This window comes from Gracilinanus agilis, chromosome 3, assembly GCF_016433145.1.
Source record: "Gracilinanus agilis isolate LMUSP501 chromosome 3, AgileGrace, whole genome shotgun sequence".
Classification (NCBI taxonomy): domain Eukaryota; kingdom Metazoa; phylum Chordata; class Mammalia; order Didelphimorphia; family Didelphidae; genus Gracilinanus; species Gracilinanus agilis.
The window spans coordinates 527,035,465-527,058,174 of record NC_058132.1 but is presented as its reverse complement, the minus strand read 5'-3'; the positions used below and the strand labels follow the sequence as shown (position 1 = coordinate 527,058,174).

At 35.6% G+C, this 22,710-nt stretch overlaps 1 protein-coding gene across 1 annotated transcript in view; it reads left to right on the top strand.

Moving 5' to 3' along the window:
• IPO5 (importin 5) overlaps positions 1-7,190 on the top strand; it is a 54,323-nt gene extending 47,133 nt beyond the window's left edge. Inside the window, exons 20-26 of the mRNA XM_044670556.1 lie at positions 523-634; positions 765-820; positions 2,006-2,128; positions 2,916-3,135; positions 3,760-3,988; positions 5,720-5,861; positions 7,043-7,190. Of these exons, the coding sequence (XP_044526491.1) occupies positions 523-634; positions 765-820; positions 2,006-2,128; positions 2,916-3,135; positions 3,760-3,988; positions 5,720-5,861; positions 7,043-7,129 (969 nt within the window). The 3' untranslated portion in view covers positions 7,130-7,190. The remainder of the gene's footprint in view (positions 1-522; positions 635-764; positions 821-2,005; positions 2,129-2,915; positions 3,136-3,759; positions 3,989-5,719; positions 5,862-7,042) is intronic.
• The last annotated feature ends 15,520 nt before the right edge of the window (positions 7,191-22,710 follow it).

The window sequence follows — 22,710 nt, the reverse complement described above, 5'->3', positions numbered from 1 at the left end:
TTTGTGTGTTGTTTGTTTACATCTTCTAAAAATGGAAAAATTTTGATATTTTTTTTTTTTACTTGCAACCTGAAACAGATGTTTGAGTTGAGCTAGTCTGGTTAATATTAGTTGTTCAGCTTTTTTATTGTCAAATATAAGCAATCTAAGAGTTTTTTTTTTCTTCAATGCCCAAATATTTCAAAGACCCTTTTTTAATACATAGATTTTACTTAAGTAAGATTCAAACTGGCAGAGTTTACTCTGCAAAATTACCTTTTTCTCAAGCCCTTTCACAGTAATTGTCAAACAGAAGACACAACAGAGTAAACCAAGATATATAATATTGTAACTATATACCACGCACCCCTTCGGTTCAAGTAAGTAGTGAGATATAGTTTGAACATGTTCTAGCCAATTAACAAGTTGGCCTTCACAAGCCTTTAGTAAAAAATACAATCTCATTTTAAGGAAGATTATTTCCTTTAAAATATAATTTAAAATTAGCTTAAGCTTTTGTATTTTATATTTAAATCATTTTAGTGCATTGAAGTAATGGGAGATGGATGCCTTAATAATGAACACTTTGAAGAGCTTGGAGGAATACTAAAAGGCAAACTTGAAGAACACTTTAAAAATCAAGAATTAAGACAGGGTAAGTTATTTGCAAATTTTTATTTCCAAATTTAATAATTGAACACTTAAGATTCCAGTTTCTAAAATGCATATATGTAACAGTGTTTAGCTTCCTTTTAAGAAGATTTTATTTGGGTTTATTATTTTAGTTAAAAGACAAGATGAAGACTATGATGAACAAGTGGAAGAGTCCTTACAAGATGAGGTAATTTTATTCTTTTATTAGAACTTAGACATAATCTTTAAGACTGGAAAAATAATCCAAATTTAGACTTCATTTTAATGTAAAACCAGTCTACACACATCTCCAGTTTAAAAAAAAAAAATTTGAATCATTTCTTTTATTCTAGGCATTGAGTGAAGGAAATACATTTGGGTTTTGTAACAATAGTAAATAATGCTGGTTATTTTCATTTTTTACTTAGTTCTTTAGAAGCTATCATATTCATTAATAACTTGTACTCCCATTTAAAAAATAATAATTTTTGGCATTAAATATTTGACCATTTTTAAAAGGGCCCCAAATATCTGGCTTGCGATTACTAAAAAAGGATTCAATTGACTGTTTTTGTGCTCTCCCAAACCTTTTTTTCCTTCCCTCCTCCATACCCTCTTCCAAATTGTAACATTCTTTTTGTTCCATCTGTGACCAGCACTTATAATTGGCAGCTACCATGTGTTGTATAGAAATTTGTAAACATGAGTTGTGAGGGTGAGGTATTTATTATTTCTTATTCTCTTTGAAAAGTTTTGAAATTATAACAAATTAGATTGAAATGCTGGTAAACAGGAATGAATAATTTGTCCTCAGATCAACAGGATCATAGATTTAGTTTCTAGAAAAGATCTTTAGAGGTCATTTAGTCCACCCCAACTCCTTGCTGAAGCCTAAACAGATTAAGTAACTTATTTATTTGAGATGATATTGTATATCCAGTTCTCTTTTTACTTATCTGGATTGCCCAATTAAAAACTAATAAGGTAACGTATTTTTTGTATTTACAATTTTACTTTCCAGCAGGAGAGTGTTTAACAGAAATTAAATGTGGCATTTAGAGAACAACTTTTTTCTTGAATTAGCGTTTAAACCTAATGCTCATTTGGTATTATTTTGTCATTGTGTATATATCACAATTTTCTTTCAGCTCGTGTATATATCACAATTTTCTTTTCAGCTCTTAAAGGACATATGAGCAGCCATACTAAAATAGAGTTTTTTTGTTTAGTTTTATTGATAAAATCATAAAAATAAGTTGAGCCAATTATGGAACGAGCATTTTTTCTTACAGTTGGTTATCATACAAAATTGAAATAGTGAAAAATGTTCAGCTACTATTTAAAGATATCTTGGAAAAGTTTTGTAAGCATTGAACTTTTGTTTGTTTTCTAGGATGACAGTGATGTTTATATTCTGACTAAAGTGTCAGATATTTTACATTCAATATTTAGTAGCTACAAAGAAAAGATACTGCCATGGTTTGAACAACTGCTTCCTCTAATTGTCAATCTAATTGTAAGTATTTTCTCCCTGTTTAGTATCATGAAGTTAGGTCTGATTATTATTTTAAATATGATTAAAATTTTAAATACAGGGTCAAGTAAAATAGAACACATTAGCAATAGGAAGGAAATTAGAGATCATCTGTGGTGGCCTCTTTTTCAGATGAGGAAAATGAGAATATAGAAGAAGCACCTAAACCACAAATCTTTTCATGTACCTTTTTTTAAAAATCCTTTTCTTCCATCTTAGATACAATACTGTATATTGGTTCCAAAGAAGAAGAGCCATAAGATCTAGGCAGTGGAGGTTAAGTGACTTGCCCAGGGTCATACAGCTAGGAAGTGTCTGTGGCCAGAGTTGAACCCAGGACTTTACATTTCTGAACCTGGCATTCAATCCACTGAGCCACCTGGCTATCCCCTTCCATGTACCTTTTGCTTGTCTCTACCATATTTTTAACTCACTATGGTTTCCCTTTGTCTTGGATTTTGGCATTTATAGCTTCCCTGAGTATGTGCTACCAAAAAAAAAAAAAAAGGCATTTCAAAGACAAACACAAAATTAACTACCATTTTAGTTTATCTATGCCAGCATAATCATTGTTACATTTCATGAAGACTTTCTGGTTTACTTTCTCAAACATTTCTGAAGTTTTTTTTTGAGAGGAGGCAATGATATATGCTGTTTATAGTTGTAATTCTATCACTAGAAATTGTTTGTCTAAATTAATGCTGAGATTGAATATTAAGGAAATCCCTTTATTCAAAAAATTGGATTTTTTTTCCCCTATTTTTTGTAGTGTCCTCATAGACCATGGCCAGACCGACAGTGGGGATTGTGCATCTTTGATGATGTCATTGAGCACTGCAGTCCATCTTCATTTAAATATGCAGAATATTTCCTAAGGCCAATGCTACAGTATGTATGTGACAACAGCCCAGAAGTCAGGCAAGCTGCTGCTTATGGCCTTGGAGTTATGGCACAGTTTGGTGGAGAAAATTATCGTCCTTTTTGCACAGGTATTTCTGGTTTCATAACTTTTAAATTTTAACAGTGTTAGTCAATATGATGACAAGTGGGCCTTATGTATTCTAGATTTCCCACCCTATCCTTATCTCTGATCCTCAGTCATAGAGATGATCTACTTCTATTTCACTCTAACTTATAATTCCCTCTTGACTGCTCTGCTTCTCTCCCTCAATCTTTAAACACATAATCATAGGAATGGAGCTCTCAAAGTGGAATGTTCAGCAGTTTTCTTGTCTTTCATGGGCTTCAGAGATTTTGTGGAGATTTATCCATCAAAGATAAGCTATACCTGACTCTGGCTTTCTAGGGAGGTTTTTAAGCAAAGGGGAATACACAGAGAAAGTAGTAACTGTATACAGTTTATGTATCCTTGGTTTGGCACCAACACTGACTTTCTTAGTTTTATAACCCTGGTGCCAAGTGTTCTGGCCCCATTGTACTCTATCCCCATCTTACCCATTATCTTGCTTTTTAAAAATAGATTATGTATGAATAAATATTGGTATACTCATTAATGTATTTGTAGGTGTGTGTATTTATACACACATAATTTTTTCCCCTTGACTATTAAGATTTAACCAGTCTTTTATTTTTTAATGTTTTTATTATTTTAGAAGCACTTCCATTGCTGGTAAGAGTGATTCAGTCCACAGATTCTAAAACCAAAGAAAATGTTAATGCTACCGAGAATTGTATCTCTGCAGTAGGGAAAATTATGAAGTTCAAACCTGACTGTGTTAATGTTGAAGAAATCCTACCACACTGGTTATCATGGCTTCCCCTTCATGAAGATAAAGAGGAAGCAGTTCATACTTTCAATTATCTATGTGACCTTATTGAAAGGTATGATCAAAGTACACTACTTTTCTTTCTTTTTTTAGTATAAAACCCTTATCTTCTGACTTAGAATCAATATTGTGTATTTATTCTAAAGCAGAAGAGCGGAAAGGGCCAGGCAATGGGGGGGGTTAAGTGACTTGCCTAGGGTCATATAGCTTAGAAGTGTCTGAGGCCAGATTTGAAGCCAGGACCTTCCATCTCTAGGCCTGTCTCAGTCCACTGAGCCACTTAGCTGCCCCCCACTATTTCTTAACAAAGGAAAAATAGCCCTACTTTTCATTATAATATGTTGCTCTTTTTCTTTGTGGATATTTTGAAAAGGGTAAACTGAAGTATATATCAAGAATACTGTTCATATTCTTTAAAACTATAACATTCTTGTTGTCTTTGTTCATTCTATAAGACCACTTTATAATTAGGCCCTTTTGATTTTGATATAAGATATATTCATGGAAATTTTTGAAAAATAGGATTATGAGAAGATTCCCTTGTAGTTTTCTCTTTATTTTCAAAGAAAACATGGTTTAAGTGCATTTATCTACCAGTATGAAAATTCTCATATTTTGGTTAATATAAGAATTAATGATTAACTAGGCAGCATGTTCTAATACAAGAGATTTTAAACTTTTTTTGAATGTCTTGGACTTTTTTGGTAATTTGGTAACTAGCACCTATGATCCTCTTCCCAGAGTAATGTTTTAAAGAAATTGAGATTCTAACATTTTTTTAAAGGTCAGTGAAAATAAAGATGTAATTTTTTTCCACCATGCAAATAGATAGATGAGGGGAACGGGGGAGGGCAGGTCTCTGAGCATTGCTTAATAGTCAAGGTCTGAATTCTAACAGTCAGCTATTGATTGGCCTTGAACAAATCATATGATCTTTCTGGGAATCAACTTCCTTTTCTATAAAATGGCATTTGAAATACACAGTCTAAAATACTTTCTATCAATAAAATTCATTCTAAGATTAAGGAAGTTGAAGGAAAGAAAACTATTTAAAATTTCCTTTTATTTCTATGTTCCTTCCACCTTTACTCTAGCATTTCAGTGAATTAGGAAACTAAAAAGCTCCAGATAGATTTGCTGTATACATACATCCTATATGTATATTTTGAATTAAACTGCTCAGATCCATCTGGAATTAAATAGGGTTTCTACGTTGACACTAGGCTCTATACATTCCATAGCCATTACAAGATTGTTCTTGATAATTAATCCATCTCTTACTGAAGATTCAGATCATCTTCTTAGATGTTTTTTTCTACTAATGGCACCTGCTAGGTCAAGCAAGCAAACCAAAAGATGGTTTGAAACCATCTGTTAAAGCCAAACTACAAAGGGGGAAAAGAAAATTGAGCATAACCTGGGTGGGGGGATGGGCCGTGTTTTATAGAGACAGTTTATTCAAGTTGCTCAGTTGGCATTGTGTTTCAAGTACCATAATGAAGTACACAGAAAATACTGCTTTTCATCTGTTCTGTCTATAATCAGGCCTTTACTTAAGCTATTGTATGGATTGCAGCTTTGCTATTGCTCTTAACAACAAAAAAAGCAACAACGTGCCTTTTTAAAGAAAGCTTTTTTTTCTTAAGGTAATCCACATTTTTCCCTTTATATTACTGCAAAATTTTTGTTGATCTTAGAAAGAGGAGGGTCTGTTGTTTTAAATTTTTACTCTGTGATGCTACTTTCTACTCATAAGTATGTGTTATGTCTTTTTTCTTTTCATCAGTAATCATCCAATTGTTCTTGGTCCGAACAATACCAATCTGCCCAAAATATTCAGTATAATTGCAGATGGTGAAATTCATGAGGCTATTAAACATGAAGATCCTTGTGCCAAACGTTTGGCTAATGTTGTTCGCCAAGTACAGGTATGCTGAATTCTGTTAAGTTTAGAGAAAAGAAATACCATTTTCAAATGGGATTAAAATGAAATTTTATGATTGATGTTAGGTTTAGTGAACAAGTTTTGTTTCTTCTGGTTCACTATTGATGTTTTTAAAGGAAAGAAGAAAAAAACTCCTAGACTTGAGGTTCTTCCACACTTAAAATGAATGCTTTCAATTTCAGAAATATATTTAAGTATCTAAATGTAAAATTAGATTTGAGAATTTTGTTGAATCATTTCAGTCATGCCCAACTCTTCATGACCCTATTTGAGTTTTTCTTGGTTGAGATATTGGAATGTTTTGTCATTTCCTTCTCCAGCTCATTTTATAGATGAAGTAACTGAGGCAAACATGATTTTAGTGACTTGCCGAGGATCACATAGCTGGTAAGTGTCCGAGGCCACATTCAAACTCATGAAGATGAGTCTTCTGTCTCCAGGCCTGGTGTTCTATCCACTGTGCACCTCGCTGCCCCAGGATTCAAGAATTACAATGACCAAACAATCAGCAGTCCATTTCTCAAGAAACAAGCACACCTTTGATGAAATAAATTAGTTGTTATACATAAGGCAGCTTAGTACTACATAATAAGTCCTAGATTTTAAATCTGAGTACTTGGCTTTGGATAGTGACTGCTTTTTATTATCTGACTTTTAACTTTTTGGCATCCCAGTTTCCTCATCTATAAATTGAAAAGGGGATAGGGTCTGATGACAAGGTCCCTTGATTTTATTATCATAGGATCATAACTAATTAGTTATTGGTATCTTAATCATATTCCCTATTGTAAGCTCTAAAAAGACATTAAAGCCATCTTTGTTTTCTAAATTGATGTATTCTAAATATTAGCTGAAAATCCTTTCAACATAGTAAAAAATAACTACTTATTCTGTATAAGTTTCAACTTAGAAAAGTAAAAATCTCCCTCCAAGTTGGATCACTTACTGGGCCATATGGTGCCCATCAATGTTTTCAGTTTGTCAAAGAGTATGTTAATCTTCATTTTAAAAAATACTTAACAGGTGAGTGTGCATGTGTGTGCACAAGTAGTTATACATCTATATCTTAGGACTTATATAAATTATCTAGGTCTGATTTTAATGTCATTTAATAGTTCACATTGTTTATCATTTCTGAGTCTTGAAAATATTTTTCTTCCCTAGACCTCTGGAGGATTATGGACTGAGTGCATATCACAACTCAATGCTGAGCAGCAGGCAGCTATACAGGAGCTCCTGAATTCTGCTTGAAGGGCCTTAATATCACCTACCAGAAAAACTAACTCCAAATAAACGTTTACCCTTTTGTTTAGGTTTCTTTGTTTTGTTTTTGAGCACAAAAGAACTGTAGTGCGTGTAGGCCATTCTTCTGCAAAGAGGCCAGGAAGAAAAAGCAAAGCGCTGGGTGTCAGAAGGGTGTTTAACTGGATGCCCAGCATAAGACCGAAGAAGTTCCCTCTAAACCTTACAGTAGCACTGAAGAGTATTTTTCTATCGGTATATGCCACCCGTGGGAAGGTGAAAGGGAAACAATGAATTTTCTCATTAGACATAATGAATTTAAGAAAAACAGCTTTAAGACCAGTTATTCAGCAGTAGATGTGCATTTTAACAGAAAACATTTCTAAACATCTAGTGTTAATTGTATTCATTGGAGTGTGAGTCTTTTTGTAGGGTAGAAAGACGCCATCTACCCAGCACACCAGTAGATCAAAAAGTAAAAACCTGAAGACAAAAACCATCAAGCATGAAGATCTCATATTGATGTCACTTTGAGTTCTTTTTTCCCTAAAAGACTTGTGCAGTGACTCAATGTGGGAGGCTATTCAGCTTCTAGCCCTTGAATGTGAAGTGTCTGGCATGTCTGACAGAGTCTCTCATTCACTCCTCAATAAACAACATTGAAATACAAAAGAAGCTTGTGTACAAATTCAGTGCTGTGTGGCTTTTATTCATTTAAGTCTTCTTAAAGATATAAGAATAACTTGATACTCTTTAAGTCACAGCTTGGCTTGTATGGTTTTATTTCCTAATAAGAATTGTCTTGGGTAATTTGAATTTTAAGCATTTCTGTTTTTACCTTTTCCCATTGATTTTAAAATAATTAGCCATTGCTGTGATAATACTGTTAACTCTTTCACAATTGATGATCACATGTTCCTTGAGATTTATATATCTCAGCAAATACAATTTTTTTAATTAGGCTTATCCTGATTAATTGCCTATTCCAAACTTAAAAGAATTGGTTAATATTCTGGTTTTAAATTGCAGCTACTGGAATGCCACACAAATTGCCAATCTATTGACATTATTATGGGATATTATGACTAAAATATTTAATTGATAAATTTAAGCAAAAAGTTTCATGTGTCTGAATGTTTTTTCTTTATGTATTTATTAACCTCATAGCAGTAAATAGTTTACTGTTGTTTCTTTGAATATACAATTTTTCTAAGGGATCTTATAAGATTTCTGTTGAAAGCTTCAGTGTTAACATTTTATAGTTTGTACTAATCTTAACCGTGATATGAAAATGGACTTTATGCCTAGACCAGAAAATTAACTTTTCAGAATTAAAGATTTTTCATTAAATGATTTGCATCACTTTCTTAAAACAAATTCTAAATATATGAAGGGCTTGTTATATTTTTAAGGTCTCCCCATTGTGATTTAAAAGATTTACAGATTTGAGCACAGAGGCTATTAAAATGTAGTTTTTCAGGAGCTATAACCAAGCAAGACATCAATCTACCCTTAGCTCATTTTATTGTTTTGATTTACTATCAATAAGCCATAGCTGGGTGTTCACTTCAGGTATTTCACTAATGAGGTTTTATTCTGATGTTGATTATTTGGAACTTCCAACTTCCAGGCTAAGTAAAAGTAAAATCTTTGAAATGGAATTAGTGAGTTTTGTTCAGGTGTGGGAGATCCAGGCTGGTGGACTAGACGATTGTAGGGAAATCATTAAACTCGATATTTAATGTCTTCCCCAAACTAATTAAAGCTGAATGTTTTAAATATTTCCTTTGATCAATTAAAAACACTTTGAAGTATGTTCTCAGGTTCTCATTATGTTAGGTGAAGAAATCAGTACATAACAGTGGTGTGCAAATTGGGACAAAGTAAAAGAAATATACTGACTTGGCACAATAAACTAAAACGTTTTATACCTTTAGAAACAGTTTATGTGCTCTGTGTCACCTTTTGGCTGCAATTATATTTGACATTGTTTACACTTAACAATTTTGATATTCCTTATTCGTTATGAAATCATACTTTTATCTCATTAGGTATTAAACTTCTCTTTGAACAGTGCATTTTTCCAAGTCTAGTAAGTACTAAGGCCATTAAGGGATATTCACCTACATTTTCCAGAAAAATTTCTTTCAACTTGTGGCATGGTACAACGTGATGTTACAGAATTCTGTCTTCATTTAGGAATTACAGAATTCTGGAATAATTCTGCTTCTTGGTATTATTTAACACTGTTTTATAGTGCCCTCAGTAATAAAATCCAAATCCACTGAACGTAAAATCCCTGTCATTTTTTAGACTCTTTTGATCTAATAAAACTATATATCTCACAAACTTACCCAGATTTATTCTGAAAAGTTTTATATAGTTTTGAATAAAGAGGTGGGTTTCATCAATAAATTGCATTTTTACAGTCTTAAGTACTTGAGTCTTTATATTGCCTATGACAAGTATTGTTTCTTCGTAGCAACAGTGAGCAGTTCTGTGTGTGTGTGTGTTTTAAACCCTTATCTTTTGTCCTAGAATCAATACTCTGTATAATTTCCAAGGCAGAAGAATAGTAAGGGCTAGGCAATTGGAGTTAAGTGACTTGCCCAGAGTCATACAGCTTGGAAGTGTATGAAGACAGATTTGAACCGAAGATTTCCTATCTTTAGGCCTGGCTTTCTCTTTATTGAGCCACCTAGCTGCCCCTGTGTTTGTTTTTTAACCAGTCTTCTCTGTTCTTCCAGCTTCAAGAAACTTAACTCTATAGAGGAGAAATCACTGATGACCATTCCAAGGTCCCACATTAAAAGCCACCACAGAGGCAGCTAGTAGCACAGGGGATAGAGCACCAGGCCTGGAGCTGGGAGATCTGGGTTCAGATCTGGACAGATACACTTCGTAGCTATGTGATGGGGTTGGTGGGGGGAGGGAAGGCAAGTTACAACGCCTGTTGCCCAGCCCTTTCTGCTCTTCTGCCTTGGACCTGATACTTAGTATTGATTTCTAAGACAGGAAGAGATGAGATTTTTTTTTTAATCCACTGCAGTATTGCTAATTAGAGTGTATTCTTTAAGAGCTGAAACTTTTGCATGTTTTTGTGGGATACATTCTTCACATAACTGACCATTCCTCACAAGATGAAACCATATAAAAATTGCTTGTCCCAAGTAATTTGAGCACCACCGTTTTGCTGAAACACATTTTGGATGCTTTGGGGTATACAAAGATACACTTGCCCTCAAATTTACATTCTAATAATTAGGAAAACAAAAAAATCACAGAGGATGTAAATATACATTGAAAGATTTAAACATTGTGACAGTTTAATTTACTTGGGAAAATACAAAGAATAGTAGGCTTGAAGGAACTTGACCAAGATAGGTTATTAAAAGCAATTGCTTTTTTTTTTTTTTTTAACTCAACTTTTGGTATATTGTCTCATAGGTGGAAGAGTGGTAAGGGTGGGCAATGGGGGTCAAGTGACTTGCCCAGGGTCACACAGCTGGGAAGTGGCTGAGGCTGAATTTGAACCTAGGACCTCCTGTCTCTAGGCCTGACTCTCAATCCACTGAGCTACTCAGCTGCCCCCTGCAATTGCTTTTTAAAAATATAATAGCATATAGAGCTATGAAAATAATCTCAGCTTGAAACAACTTTACACTAAGTAGAATAAAAATTATTTACATAAATTCATCTGAAGAGCCTCAATCTCCATGCAAAATTTGGAAGAAATTTTCAAAAAATTGAATATCAGAATGGGCACTCTTAACTGTGTTTTCATTATGTTCACCCTGTTTTAACAGATTTAATGCCATAGCGGGTCTCCAAGCAAAAATGAAAGAAATAAGGGATTTTTTGTTTCTTGGATGTTTTTAAATAGAAATTATTATATTGATGAGTTGGAGCATAAATTTATCTTTTTGCAGGATTTTTAAATATTGTATATAATTCTAACAAGTTGAAAAAGGGGTTTTGATGAATCAGGCCCACCCCACCAATTCAATAGCATTTTGATTATAACTTAAATATTTGATTATAAAAACTTGGTCACAAATACATAACTAAGATGAGGTGGAACTAAATGAGAATAGTAATTGTACATTCTTGGCATTGTCAAGATCAAGCAAAATAATACCCAGAATGCTTTGTAAACAAGTGAAATATAGATGCTAGCTATTTTCATGAGTTTTTAAATTTGATGTGGTTTTATTTGGAAAGAACAAAATTCAGGCTAATCTCAGTAGAGATTAGAAACGAAGAGGTTATCCCTCTTTTTCTCACAAAGCTAGGGACAAAGGAGGAAGCATTTTTTTAAAAAAACCTTATTTTTGTCTTCAAATGGATACAAAATATTGGTTCCAAGACAGAAGAGCACCAAGGGCCAAGCAATGACTTGCCCAGGATCATGCACAGCTTAGGAAGTATATGCGGCCAAATTTGAAACTTAAGTCTTCCTGTTATCAGGCCTGATTACCCATTGAGCCATCCAGCTGCCCCCCAAAAGGACTTCTAATAGCTATGAGTATTAAGATTAAAAATGATAAAGACTGATATAATAATAGAAATTAGTAGTTTAATTAAAGCAATGCAGATAGGGATAAAGTCATTAGACCATGCACCTGCAAGAATTCACATTGCCTCAGCCATTTTTACCTTTCATATCTTCCCGCACCTGGTAGCTAAAAGGGCCACTTCCTCCTCACCCAGGAGACTTATCCCCTCTCTTACATCATCATACTTCCTATTTGCCATGAGGAATCATGGGAAATGTAGTTTCAAAGTCCCCACGTGTCCATAGGAAATATATAACATACTTTTAAATGGCATCTTCCCAATTCCAAATATACAATTCCCTGAATTTAAAACAAACATTAGGAAATGGGACTCTTGTTTGTGACTTTTATGTCCTCAAAGAATGTGAAATTAAGTGACTTTAAAGGGTTTTTTTTTTCCAGTTTACCTAAATTCAAACTATTAAACTAGCGATACAAAGATATTTTCATAACATGTAAAGCATAGTCAAATTGGATATTTGGTGGTAAAGATCACCTTTAGAAGTGAAGCAAGAAGCATAAGAATAAAATTGGCATATGCACGCTAGCTGCTAAACTTCCCTTAGTCTGCCTACCATAAATCGATCAACCATCTTAATAGGTTATCCAGCATTTCCACAGTGAAAGCAAGAGGAGTTAAATAATCACCCAATACTATAAGAATTAGCTAACATCCTTTTCTATAAGTATCTTTTAAAGAAACATTTTTATTACTACAGTTCCACTTTCAGTCTTTGAAAATATATGTGAGAAGGAAACTTCATTACCCAAACCATATTGTTTGTATAGCAAACAAAGCTTTCAAATAGCAAACCGCCTTTAAAGAAGAAATGAAGTCATGACTTGAAGAGCCCAGGCTGCTCATCTTCAGGATGATAACCGAGCCTAGAGTGTGGCTAGAGAGCTGAAAAGGATGAAGCCAACTTTAATTACATCTCAGCTACTTGATGGCTTGGTCTATGAGTTGCTGTTGGTTTTTTCAGAAGCTTTTAAACAAGAGAACTTACTGCAGAGTACTCCAGTGATAAAATATGAAAGTACACAGAACAGGTGATGGTAAAGCATATATTCTCTTGTTTAACAGCGTGGTTAGCCCAACCAAGCAGCTGGGAGTCCACAAATGGATCCTTGCTTGTCCTTTGGTGGGCATCCAGCAGTCTTACACTAATGAACTTTGCCCATTGTCAAATATTAAAGTGTCTACCGCGTGGACCACCTTATCCTTGCCTTTACAATAAATTTTTCCCTGTTTTATATTACTGACAACAGAGAATCTTAAAGATAGGAGTCCAACCTCTTCATTTTGCAACTAAGGAGATTTGGGCCCAGAAAATGTAAGTGACTTGTCCAGGCTTAAACCGCTAGTTAACTGCACAGCAATATGGGTGGTAATGGTTTAAAGTCCATAACAAACTGAGTGAGATGTAAACCATTTGAAAAGTACTATCAAGGCACATATTGCTAGTAATTTTTCCTGTGCAAAAAACAAACTAGAATGTGAGATATTATAAGGAACATGTATCTTTCCATGATAATAAGTGTATAACCCAGAAAAAAAAAGTGCTGTCAAATACTTCAGGATATAACGCTTCAGACATTTTACAGACCACATTTCTGAAACATTCTAAAAGTATCCCCAAAATTTAGCAGCAAGACCTTTAAACATTCTAGCCCCTGATGACTTGATTCTCACTTATTTCTGATGCTTACTCTGAAAGAAATGTTCTTTTTGTAAGTACATCAAATTAAGAGAGAAACAAAATTGCAAAATGGGTTCATTGTTTTCAGAAGTTTTTGGAGAGTATGAAAACAAGCTTAGAAAATGAGTTTGTAGATTCATATTTATCAAAGTTTCCTTATAGCTTTCTCCACCCCCTCCCCACCCTCCAGGTCTTTTTGGAAAGCTTTCGTGTCACAGATCTGTTTGACACTGAAGTATACTTGAGTCTAATAACTGATTGAAGGGTTTTTTCAATTCTGAAGTTTTTAAATGGCTTCTCCAAAACGAATCTCCAAAGTGCAAGATACTTTCATGTATAACAAATGAAAGCAAAGTGAAAAATTCACACCACGATTTGAACTGGTTCTGGAAGAACATTTCGGAGCACAAAAAGCAGAATAGCACCTAGATCTAGGAGCAATTCAATTTACAACTAATATCCTGTCAGTTCTTTTCACTGTGGCCTTTTAAACAATTTAATGATCATTTATTAAATGATTTCCATTCACAAAGCCCACTGTGTGAAGGACTTCAAAACTTGTTTGCAATATAAAGCATGTGCGCAAGTGTGTTACAAGGCAAAATGTGACAAAAATCATATATAAACAAAGTACTTACAGAAACTAGACAGGTTAAAGCATTGTTAACTCAAGAATCATGGAAAGCTTTATAGGTGAGGCTCCACCTGACCTGGCCTTTGAAGGAGAAGAAAGATTTCAGGAGAATTTTCACCAGAAAACAGTGTAGAGCATCAATCATTTGACCAATGAATTTGAGAACTATGTAGCTACCTTGTTTATGAAGACCCATCACATGTTCTGTACTAGCAAAGTTCAGTCCTAACTAATTTGATGTATGAGATATAGCAGGCCAAAAGGAATTTAGTGATTTGAGATGAGAGATACTTATTATATAGCCAGTGACAATCTAATGTTTGATGTAACAATTTTAAGACTGTATCTCAAGAAATCTAGTATAATGATGTAGAAAATATTCCTATAGTTTCTGATAACAAAGTGAATATTAAGGACATAAAAGTCAAGGTGAAATCCAATATTTTCCATAGGAAGAATAATCTATAGTTTTATGCCATATTGGTCATAAATAGCTATAAAACCATAGTTTATTGGATCCCCAGTACAGAGTTTGTTGCTGTGCCTGTTCATGCATTTCCAGAAGCTGTCGCACAATGGTAAAATTAAATTCCCTTAAATTGGGTAACTTTTGTTAGTACTTGGAGCCCAAGGATGGGAAATTTGAAATTTTTTTGCTCTTCTACATCAGTATACAAAGATTATTTAAAAAATAAAATTTCTGATTCTTTTTACATGAGTTTTTTTTTTTTGCAAGTTCATTATTCCTAAACTAAAAGTCAGTTTTCTTTTGATTAGAAAAACACTAAAAAGAAAAATGTTTGGAAAAGGATTTGAAAAAAAATCTTTAAATTTATAATGTGAAAACCATGTAAGTTTAAGGATTTTACCTTTAGATTGTAGAAAATTTTTTAAATATTTCAAGCAGCCGCAATTTCATCAGTAACTCTTGAATGAAGCAAAAATGGCAACCCTCAACGTCTTAGTAAGCTTCAAGTGTTCAAGGGGTCAAAAAATCTGTCATCCTGTAGCCAGTCTAGCAATGAATATCTAAGTTGGCCGATCCTCAGGAGACAAACATGCAGTTTTTCTACCTAGATTTTTAAGCCTTCCTAGCTTAGCGTAGGGCCTGCCAAAGCTAGCAACTCCAGTGGTAGAGCTTTTTAGAACCCAAGCTCTCTATGCTATAATGGCACAGCAGAGTAAGACAATAATGTGGGAGTTGTTTTGTTTTTTCATTTGCTATATTTTTTAAAAAATTACAGCCTTCAGAGGGCAGTAGAGAAGCATCACAGACTAATGCAAGATTTTTTGCTTTTTCTGTGATTGTAATTTGCAAACATTTCATATTGTTGATTTTTAAAGGTTTTTCAATTTTGTAATTTCCAAAGCTAAAATTCCTCTTTCTAAAAAATAATGGATCAAGGAAATCGTAGCAATATCTCCAAGTTGAGGCTTCTCTTTGGTAAAAGTAACTTCCTTAAATCCATGCTTTGCTAATTTGAAAAAATGTTGTCAAAGTATTAACTCTACTGCTCATTTGAGTTAATACAGTCCTAATGAATTTGTTTATTTTAACTCTTATCTTCTGTCTCAGAATCAGTGCTAAGTATCAGTTTCAAGGCAGAAGAGTAGTACGGGCTAGGGGCAATTGGGGTTAAGTGACTTGCCCAAAATCACACAGCTAAGTCTGAGGCCAGAGACCTACTAAATTTAAAGACTTCCTTTCAATTAATACACAAAACAGTGACTAGGTATGTGACCAGATCTCTTAATAAGCTATTAGAGATGGAAGTAAAACACTTTCTATCCATGTTAGTATCTAACAATAATAAGATAGTCTGGAAAGGTTATGGAGGACTTTGGAAGAGAAGAGAAAATACTGTTGCAGGATTAGAGTGTATTCGATGACCTGAAGGCAAAATTAGGACAAAGAATTAAAAGTAGCTTATTAAAATACATCAAGGTAGTAACATGTTGACAGGCAGATCACTAGAGATTAGTGAGGGATTCAAGGTGGTGCTACCTTTTACTGATAACTTTTGTAATGAGAAAAAGATAATTTGGTTAGGTCTACATCAGTCAAAAGGAATGGGCCGTTGCACCTCAGTACCTCCCCAACTGCTGGCATATGAAGGCTAACAGGCAGCTCCTACGTGATGTAAATAAAATAAGTAATATTTAAAATACAATTATTAATTAACAATTATCATTATAAATACAAACATTCTTAAATACAACAAAATTCTTAGCCTAGGTGATGCCTTCCTCGAAACTGCCTCCCCCAACACTGATTTATAAGCAGGACTTGGAATTGGGTTAGCATAACTTTTAATTCTTCCCTTTAGACACTCTACCTATTTCCCAAAAAGTGGAGGGAGAAGGGAAGGGAATGAGTATTTATAAAGTACTTACTATGTTCCAAACATTCTGCTAATATCTCATTTGATCCTCACAACCCTAGGGGGTAAGTGCTGCTATTTTTCCTACTTTACATTTGAGGAAACTGAGGCAAACAAAGATTAAATGACTTGCCCAAAGTCACATGTAGCTAGTAAGTGTCTGAGGTAAGATTTGAACTCAGTCTTCCTGATCTCAGGCCAGGCTCTCCATCACTGAGACAACTAGCTGCCTCATAGTGCCAGAACTAAACTCCAGATATGATCTGGCCAGGACAAAGGACAGGTTTGCATTAGCTTCTTCAGATGGCAATATTGCATTCAGGTGGCCAGTATAGCGGATAAGATGCTTTCAACAGCCCTGTGACTATGAGTTTGTTTTCTCATCAGTAATTGGAAATTGGACTTCATGTCCCTTTAGGTTCCTTTCCCCTTTAAATCTGTGATCCCAAACAAGTCTTTTTTCACTTGAACTGGCATCTTGCTACATCTACCCTGATGTATATTTCTGCAGTTGGTTTTTTAGCCTAAATATGGTAGTTTTAAATCAAATGAAATAATATTTGTAAAAGTGCTAAGTAAGAACTATATAAAATGCTTACTCCCTTCCCTAATCTGCATTGATTGATCTTTGTTAAATTTCAACCTATTTGAGTTGACTTATTCCAGACTTTCAAGATTTTCTTGGCTTTTGATTTTATCTGTTGTGGGAATAAAGCCAATGTTGTGGGATACAATGGTGAACTCCTGGGTTCAGGAAGGATACCTTTTTTTTCTTTTTTTTTTAAAGTTTTAAACTTTTTAAATTTTTTAAACATTTATTAATATTCATTTTTAACATGGTTACATGATTCATGCTCCTACTTTCTCCTTCACCCTCCACACTCCCCCCACCCATGGAGGATACCTTTTTTTTTTTTAAACCCTTACCTTCCATCTTGGAGTCAATACTGTGTATTGGCTCCAAGGAAGAAGATTGGTAAGGGTAGGCAATGGGGGTCAAGTGACTTGCCCAGGGTCGCACAGCTTGGAAGTGTCTGAGGTCAGATTGTAACCTAGGACCTCCTGTCTCTAGGCCTGGCTCTCAATCCACTGAGCTACCCAGCTGCTCCCAAGGATACCTTTTACAAGAATGCAAGAGTCCAAAACTTAGCTTAAAAGTAAAAAGAAAGATTTATTAGTAAGGTAGAATTTGGGCCAGCAAGACAGCATGAGTGGAACAACCCTGGGGGGTTGCTCCCAGATTGCTTCAGTTCAGGGATTTTTATATTATTTATAACAGTGAGTACGTGATACTATGTCACGGTGTGGATGTGACTCTAGAGTGGTAAACAGTAAGGCATTTGGTGGGGTGTTCAGTCATCTGACCGGGGTCTGCCTGAAGACCCTCATAGTTTAGGGAACAGATGGATGCCTGAGATACAGTCTGATGGTATCAAGGTTTAGCCTGGAGGTGCATCTCTATATCCATCTCAAACTAAATGATGATTCAAAGATGATAATAATCTCAGGGTCTTATAGAAGTTATCAGATGTTCTTAGATTAGGGCAGTGGTTCCCAAACTTTTTTGGCCTACTGCTCCCTTCCAGAAAAAATATTACTTGGCACCCCCTGTCACATACTATCACTGCCCCCTTACAGTTATTCACTGCCCCCAAATGCACCTGTGGCCATCACTGCCCTCCTGGATCACTGCAGCACCCACCAGGGGGCAGTGGTGCCCACTTTGGGAATCACTGGGTTAGGGTCACAAGGACAGGAAGGAGCAAGGGAATTTCCCTGTTTACAGTTTGCCTGGGTTAAGGTCCATGCTATTATCAACTGATAAGTTTATCTGCCTTCCCAGATTCGTGTCAGCTGCAACCTTTAATAAGCATATCTCTTCAGCATTCATGAATAGAACAGGGCCAAAGACAATATCCCTATAACAAATCACTATAGAAATCTCCCAGTAGTTTGATATGAATCAACTTTGTGTGTGTTTGTTTTAATTAGTTACAAATCCATCTAACAATATGACTACCCACATTTCTCCATTTCCTCCCCTTCATTATCATTTTCCCCCCTTTTCTGCTATGAGCACAGTACTGTATTTCTTCAATTACTTTAGCTTAATCTTTTTTACATGTGGCCCTACTGCCACTAGCTCTCTTCCCCTCACTCTCAAACCCCACTCCCATTGTTACTCCCTTTCCCTTTGAGGTTTTGCTTATTCCTTTTTATTTCCTACTTTTTCTAATTTTTTAATTCTTGCTCCCTTTCTTTTCTATCAGACAGATTCCCTTTCATCTCTTCCTTTTGTTTATTAAATTTGTTTTTCATTTTTTGCTCCACTTTTTAAAAGAGCATTTCTCTCATTCTATTATCTTTCCTCTGTCAACTCTAGACCCCAATTCTCTAGTCCATGACTCCAATAATTATCTAAGCTCTCTGAGCAGCATCCATTCTTGGTCCTCCTCTCTAGGCAGTTATTGCCACTGCTTTATAGTTTGTCCTGGTATTATCCTTTTTTGTGTGTCTCATTTCCAGAACAATACCAATTCCAGCAGGTGTTAGAAAGAACAGTGCCCAATAATAGGATCTGCCCTGATCTCCACCCACATCCCTAAGTATTCAGCTAATCTATATCCTCTTTCTGGTCATCTTCTTTTCTCCATTTGCTTCAAAATAATAAATTCCTGCAAGTATAACTATTCTTATGTTGTCTCTTCTTGATCTATTTCCTTGGTCAGTCATTTTGTGAGAAAATGTTTCATATTCTCTTCTATTATTTCATTCCTTTGATTTTGCTTTATTTTTTCTTTCCCCTTTCCAATTCTAGTTCTTAATGAATTATTTTCTTCTGGGAGTTTTTGGATTTCTTTTTCCATTTGGGTGATCTTTGTTTCATAATTTTCTTGATTGGGTTGCACTGCTCTGATTTTTTTTTCTTTGACCTTTCTCATTTGGTTTTTTAAGTCTTTTTTAAGTTCTTCTAAAAGCTTATAACCATTTATTGTTTTTCTTTGCTGTTTAAGAAGTAGGTGCTTTTACTTCACTATCTTCTGATTTTGAGCCCAGGTCTTCTCTGTCCCTATAATAGCTACCAATAATTGGATTCTTTCTCTTTTATTAGTTTTATGCTAGAGTCCCAGGGTTCCTAGGTTATTGTAGGATGGAGCCTCAGGTTTCAGAATTTTTTGTGTTTGTTATTTCTGGGGCCCTCTTTAGTTCTTCTAATTTCTATAATTCAGTGCCAGGTATAATCTCTGCCCTCTGCTCAAGTCCCAGGCCATGAATGATCTCAGGTGCTCCAACCAGAGCTCCCAGGCAGTTCTTCCACTGTAAGCAGACAAGTCACCTCTCATTGTAGCAGCAACCACTCTCCTGAGGATGACCACAGCCTATAGGTCCCCAGTCTCTCAGCAACCACAGTCAGTGGGGGGAGGTTTGGGGGGCCATTCTCTTTCCTCACTCTTCCTCTCCTGACACTACAGACTGGGATAGAGCCAGTGTCTGGTCCCTGAGCCTGGGATCCCAAAATCCTTCTCTTATCAGTCACCTAGGCTACAACCCACACATTTGCTCCCAGAATCCTTGCCAATTGATGGCCATTGTATTCATCACTAGAATGCAAGTTTCTGGGTCTAGCAGAGAGATGAGGCTGAAGGCCCACCCTCAGAGTCTGACACCCATAGACTTTATAGTATTTGCTCTGTCATCTACCAGCTATGGGTGAGCCCAGATCTCTAGAGCTAAGCTGTGCAGTTGGCACAGCTTCTCCCAGGGCTCTCCACCTGCCAATTCTAGTGGTATCTACCTCCACTGATGGATGCAAGTTCCCAGATTCAGCAAGCAAGTGAGGTTGCTGGTTCTGCCTCCAGGGCTGCAATGCTGATTCTTCCTTTTTTGCTCTAGTCCTGCCCCCAGGGCCTGAAACTTATTGATTCTGCATTGTTTGCTTAGGGGTATTTATGTTATCTGCATGAATGAAGCTAGAGAAGTAGGAGACCTTCCTTCCTAGTTGTCACTGGCTGCTCAGCTTCACTCCTGACATCCATTTTTGCCACTTTTAACATTGATTCTGTGGAGTTATTTTTGATTGTGAGGGTTATTGGAAAGGGGAGGAAGCTTCATGTCTTACTCTGCCATCTTCCTACCCCCTTTGCTGCAAAATATTCTTAGGTCTGTGCCCTCCTACTTCCCTAAGTGCCAGTTGCTTCATGAGTTCCAACTACCCCTCCCAAAGAAGGACATCTTTTCAAGTTCAAATCCCCCAGACCAAATCAAGTATAACATCCCCATCTCCCTTCATAGTATACATCTCTTCACTCAAAAGAGCATTCATCAAAAGAAGTTCCCTTTCACTATCAAAGGCCTCCATCCTTCCCACTTCTCACCCATTCCCTGAAGGTTCTTCTCTTCCTGAGATTACAGGGGTCACCTTCCACTCATGGCTAGCCCTACTATGACCCAAGCATATCACAAACTCCCTCTCTACCCTTTCCACCCCTTCCTTTTTATAATACAGTTCTATAAAAGCAATTGATTCACCAAGTTCTTCCATAATGCTCCATAAACTCTTCTTTTTTTGCCTCCTGTGCACTTTTAGAAAGAAATTTCTTATTGATGTCTATATTATCACTTTCTTCCTATTGTTAACCTTGGCTGCTGCATTTGTGTACCCTTCCTATATTTCTATTGTCTATAGGGTTTGAGACTTTCAAAGAATGTTTCAGATGCCTCTTTGTTCTTGGGCTTTTTTTCATTTATGGTTAACTCTGATTTGCAGGGTAGGTTACTCTCCTTTATCTCCTAAACTCCATTGCTTTTTAAGAATGCATTATTCCATTCCCTCTAGCATTTTCTGATGGGTACAAAAATAGTCTTGTTATTCAAATTTACAAACTTTCCAGTTTGAAGGTCTTACTCTGAATTACTTGCAGAACTTATTGATGAATTGAACTATTAATTTTAACTACTTGTGTCCTAGAGTCTTGCAGGCTTGATTTTTTTTTTTTTTCTGGAGATGATCTATAAATTCTTTCTGTATCCAAAAGTACTGAGAAGCCCTCCTGTATTATTTTTTGCATCTTGGTGTAGATTTTTTGTCTTATGTTCTGAGAGACTTATGATCCTTAGATTGTTTCTATGCATCCTGTCTTTGAGATCAGTATATTTTTCTTAGTGCGTATATTTTTTTTGCTTCCCTTTTTCAAGATTATATTTTGGGATTATAATCACAGGCTGCTCTCTGTTCAGCAACTGGACAGCGTTATCCTTCTGGGGAGGGTCAGAAGGCAGAAACCAATAGAATTCTTAACTGAAAATAGGCCAAGACCACTGTTTCCTTCATGATATATAACCCTGTAGCTTCTTGATGTAATATTGGTTATGCTGATCTGACTGAAAATAGTACTGATGATCTTGGATTGATTAGAAATTAATAACAGTTAAGAATTGGTGATTAGCTTGTATAATCCTCCCTAGCCAAGGAATTAATCCCAACTGTCAAGTTTGACAGTGAGACTCTTCTTGAAGGTGATGGACTAAGCCAGTAAGAAGATCTCAACAACAGGTAACTAATTTAATTAATAGGAACAGGAATATCTTGATGGTATGAGGATTAAGGAGAAATGGATGAGGACAGAAGTTTTAAGAGGTTAAACTAAAACTAATATCTAGTTGATAAATAGCCAGGTAGTTCCCCTTGGGGAAAAGCCTAGGATAGAATTCTACCACTCTGGCTGGCTTGGCAACTTTGGCCTAATTCAGCTGTTAGATGTCAAAGCTAAACTTAAAAAGCTGTTAATCTTCTAAGATGAATTTCTTGATGGTATTGTTGAATATTGTTGATGATAATTATAAAATATACTGTAGATTTCAGGATATGACAGTTGACCTAAGTAGCTGGACTCTAGAGTGAATCAGCTAACCCAAGTCTTTGGTGAAGCTTCTGTTTTTGAATGGAGAGCTTTTCTCCTTCTACCCTTATCCACCCACCTAACTCACAACTGAGTCAGTTTGCTTGTGGGTGACCTCCTACTTATAGGGGTGCTCCAACGGTCTTTCACTGTCTCATGCCTGCTCTGGGAATTCCAAAATCTGAACCTCCATCTTGCAACACTTTGCACAAGATGGCTACTTGCAAAGTATAGAAAAATAAGTAAGGGTAATGGAGACACCAGGGATATTATAATAAAACTAAGTGATTTGTGGGTACACACACTGGGGTTTATGAGAGACTAGACCTGGACATGGAGATCAGAACAGCCAAGCTGCTCCTAACTGACAAAGGGACAGTTGATCAACTGTCACCCTGGGCCAGAGGCTTTGAATCTAA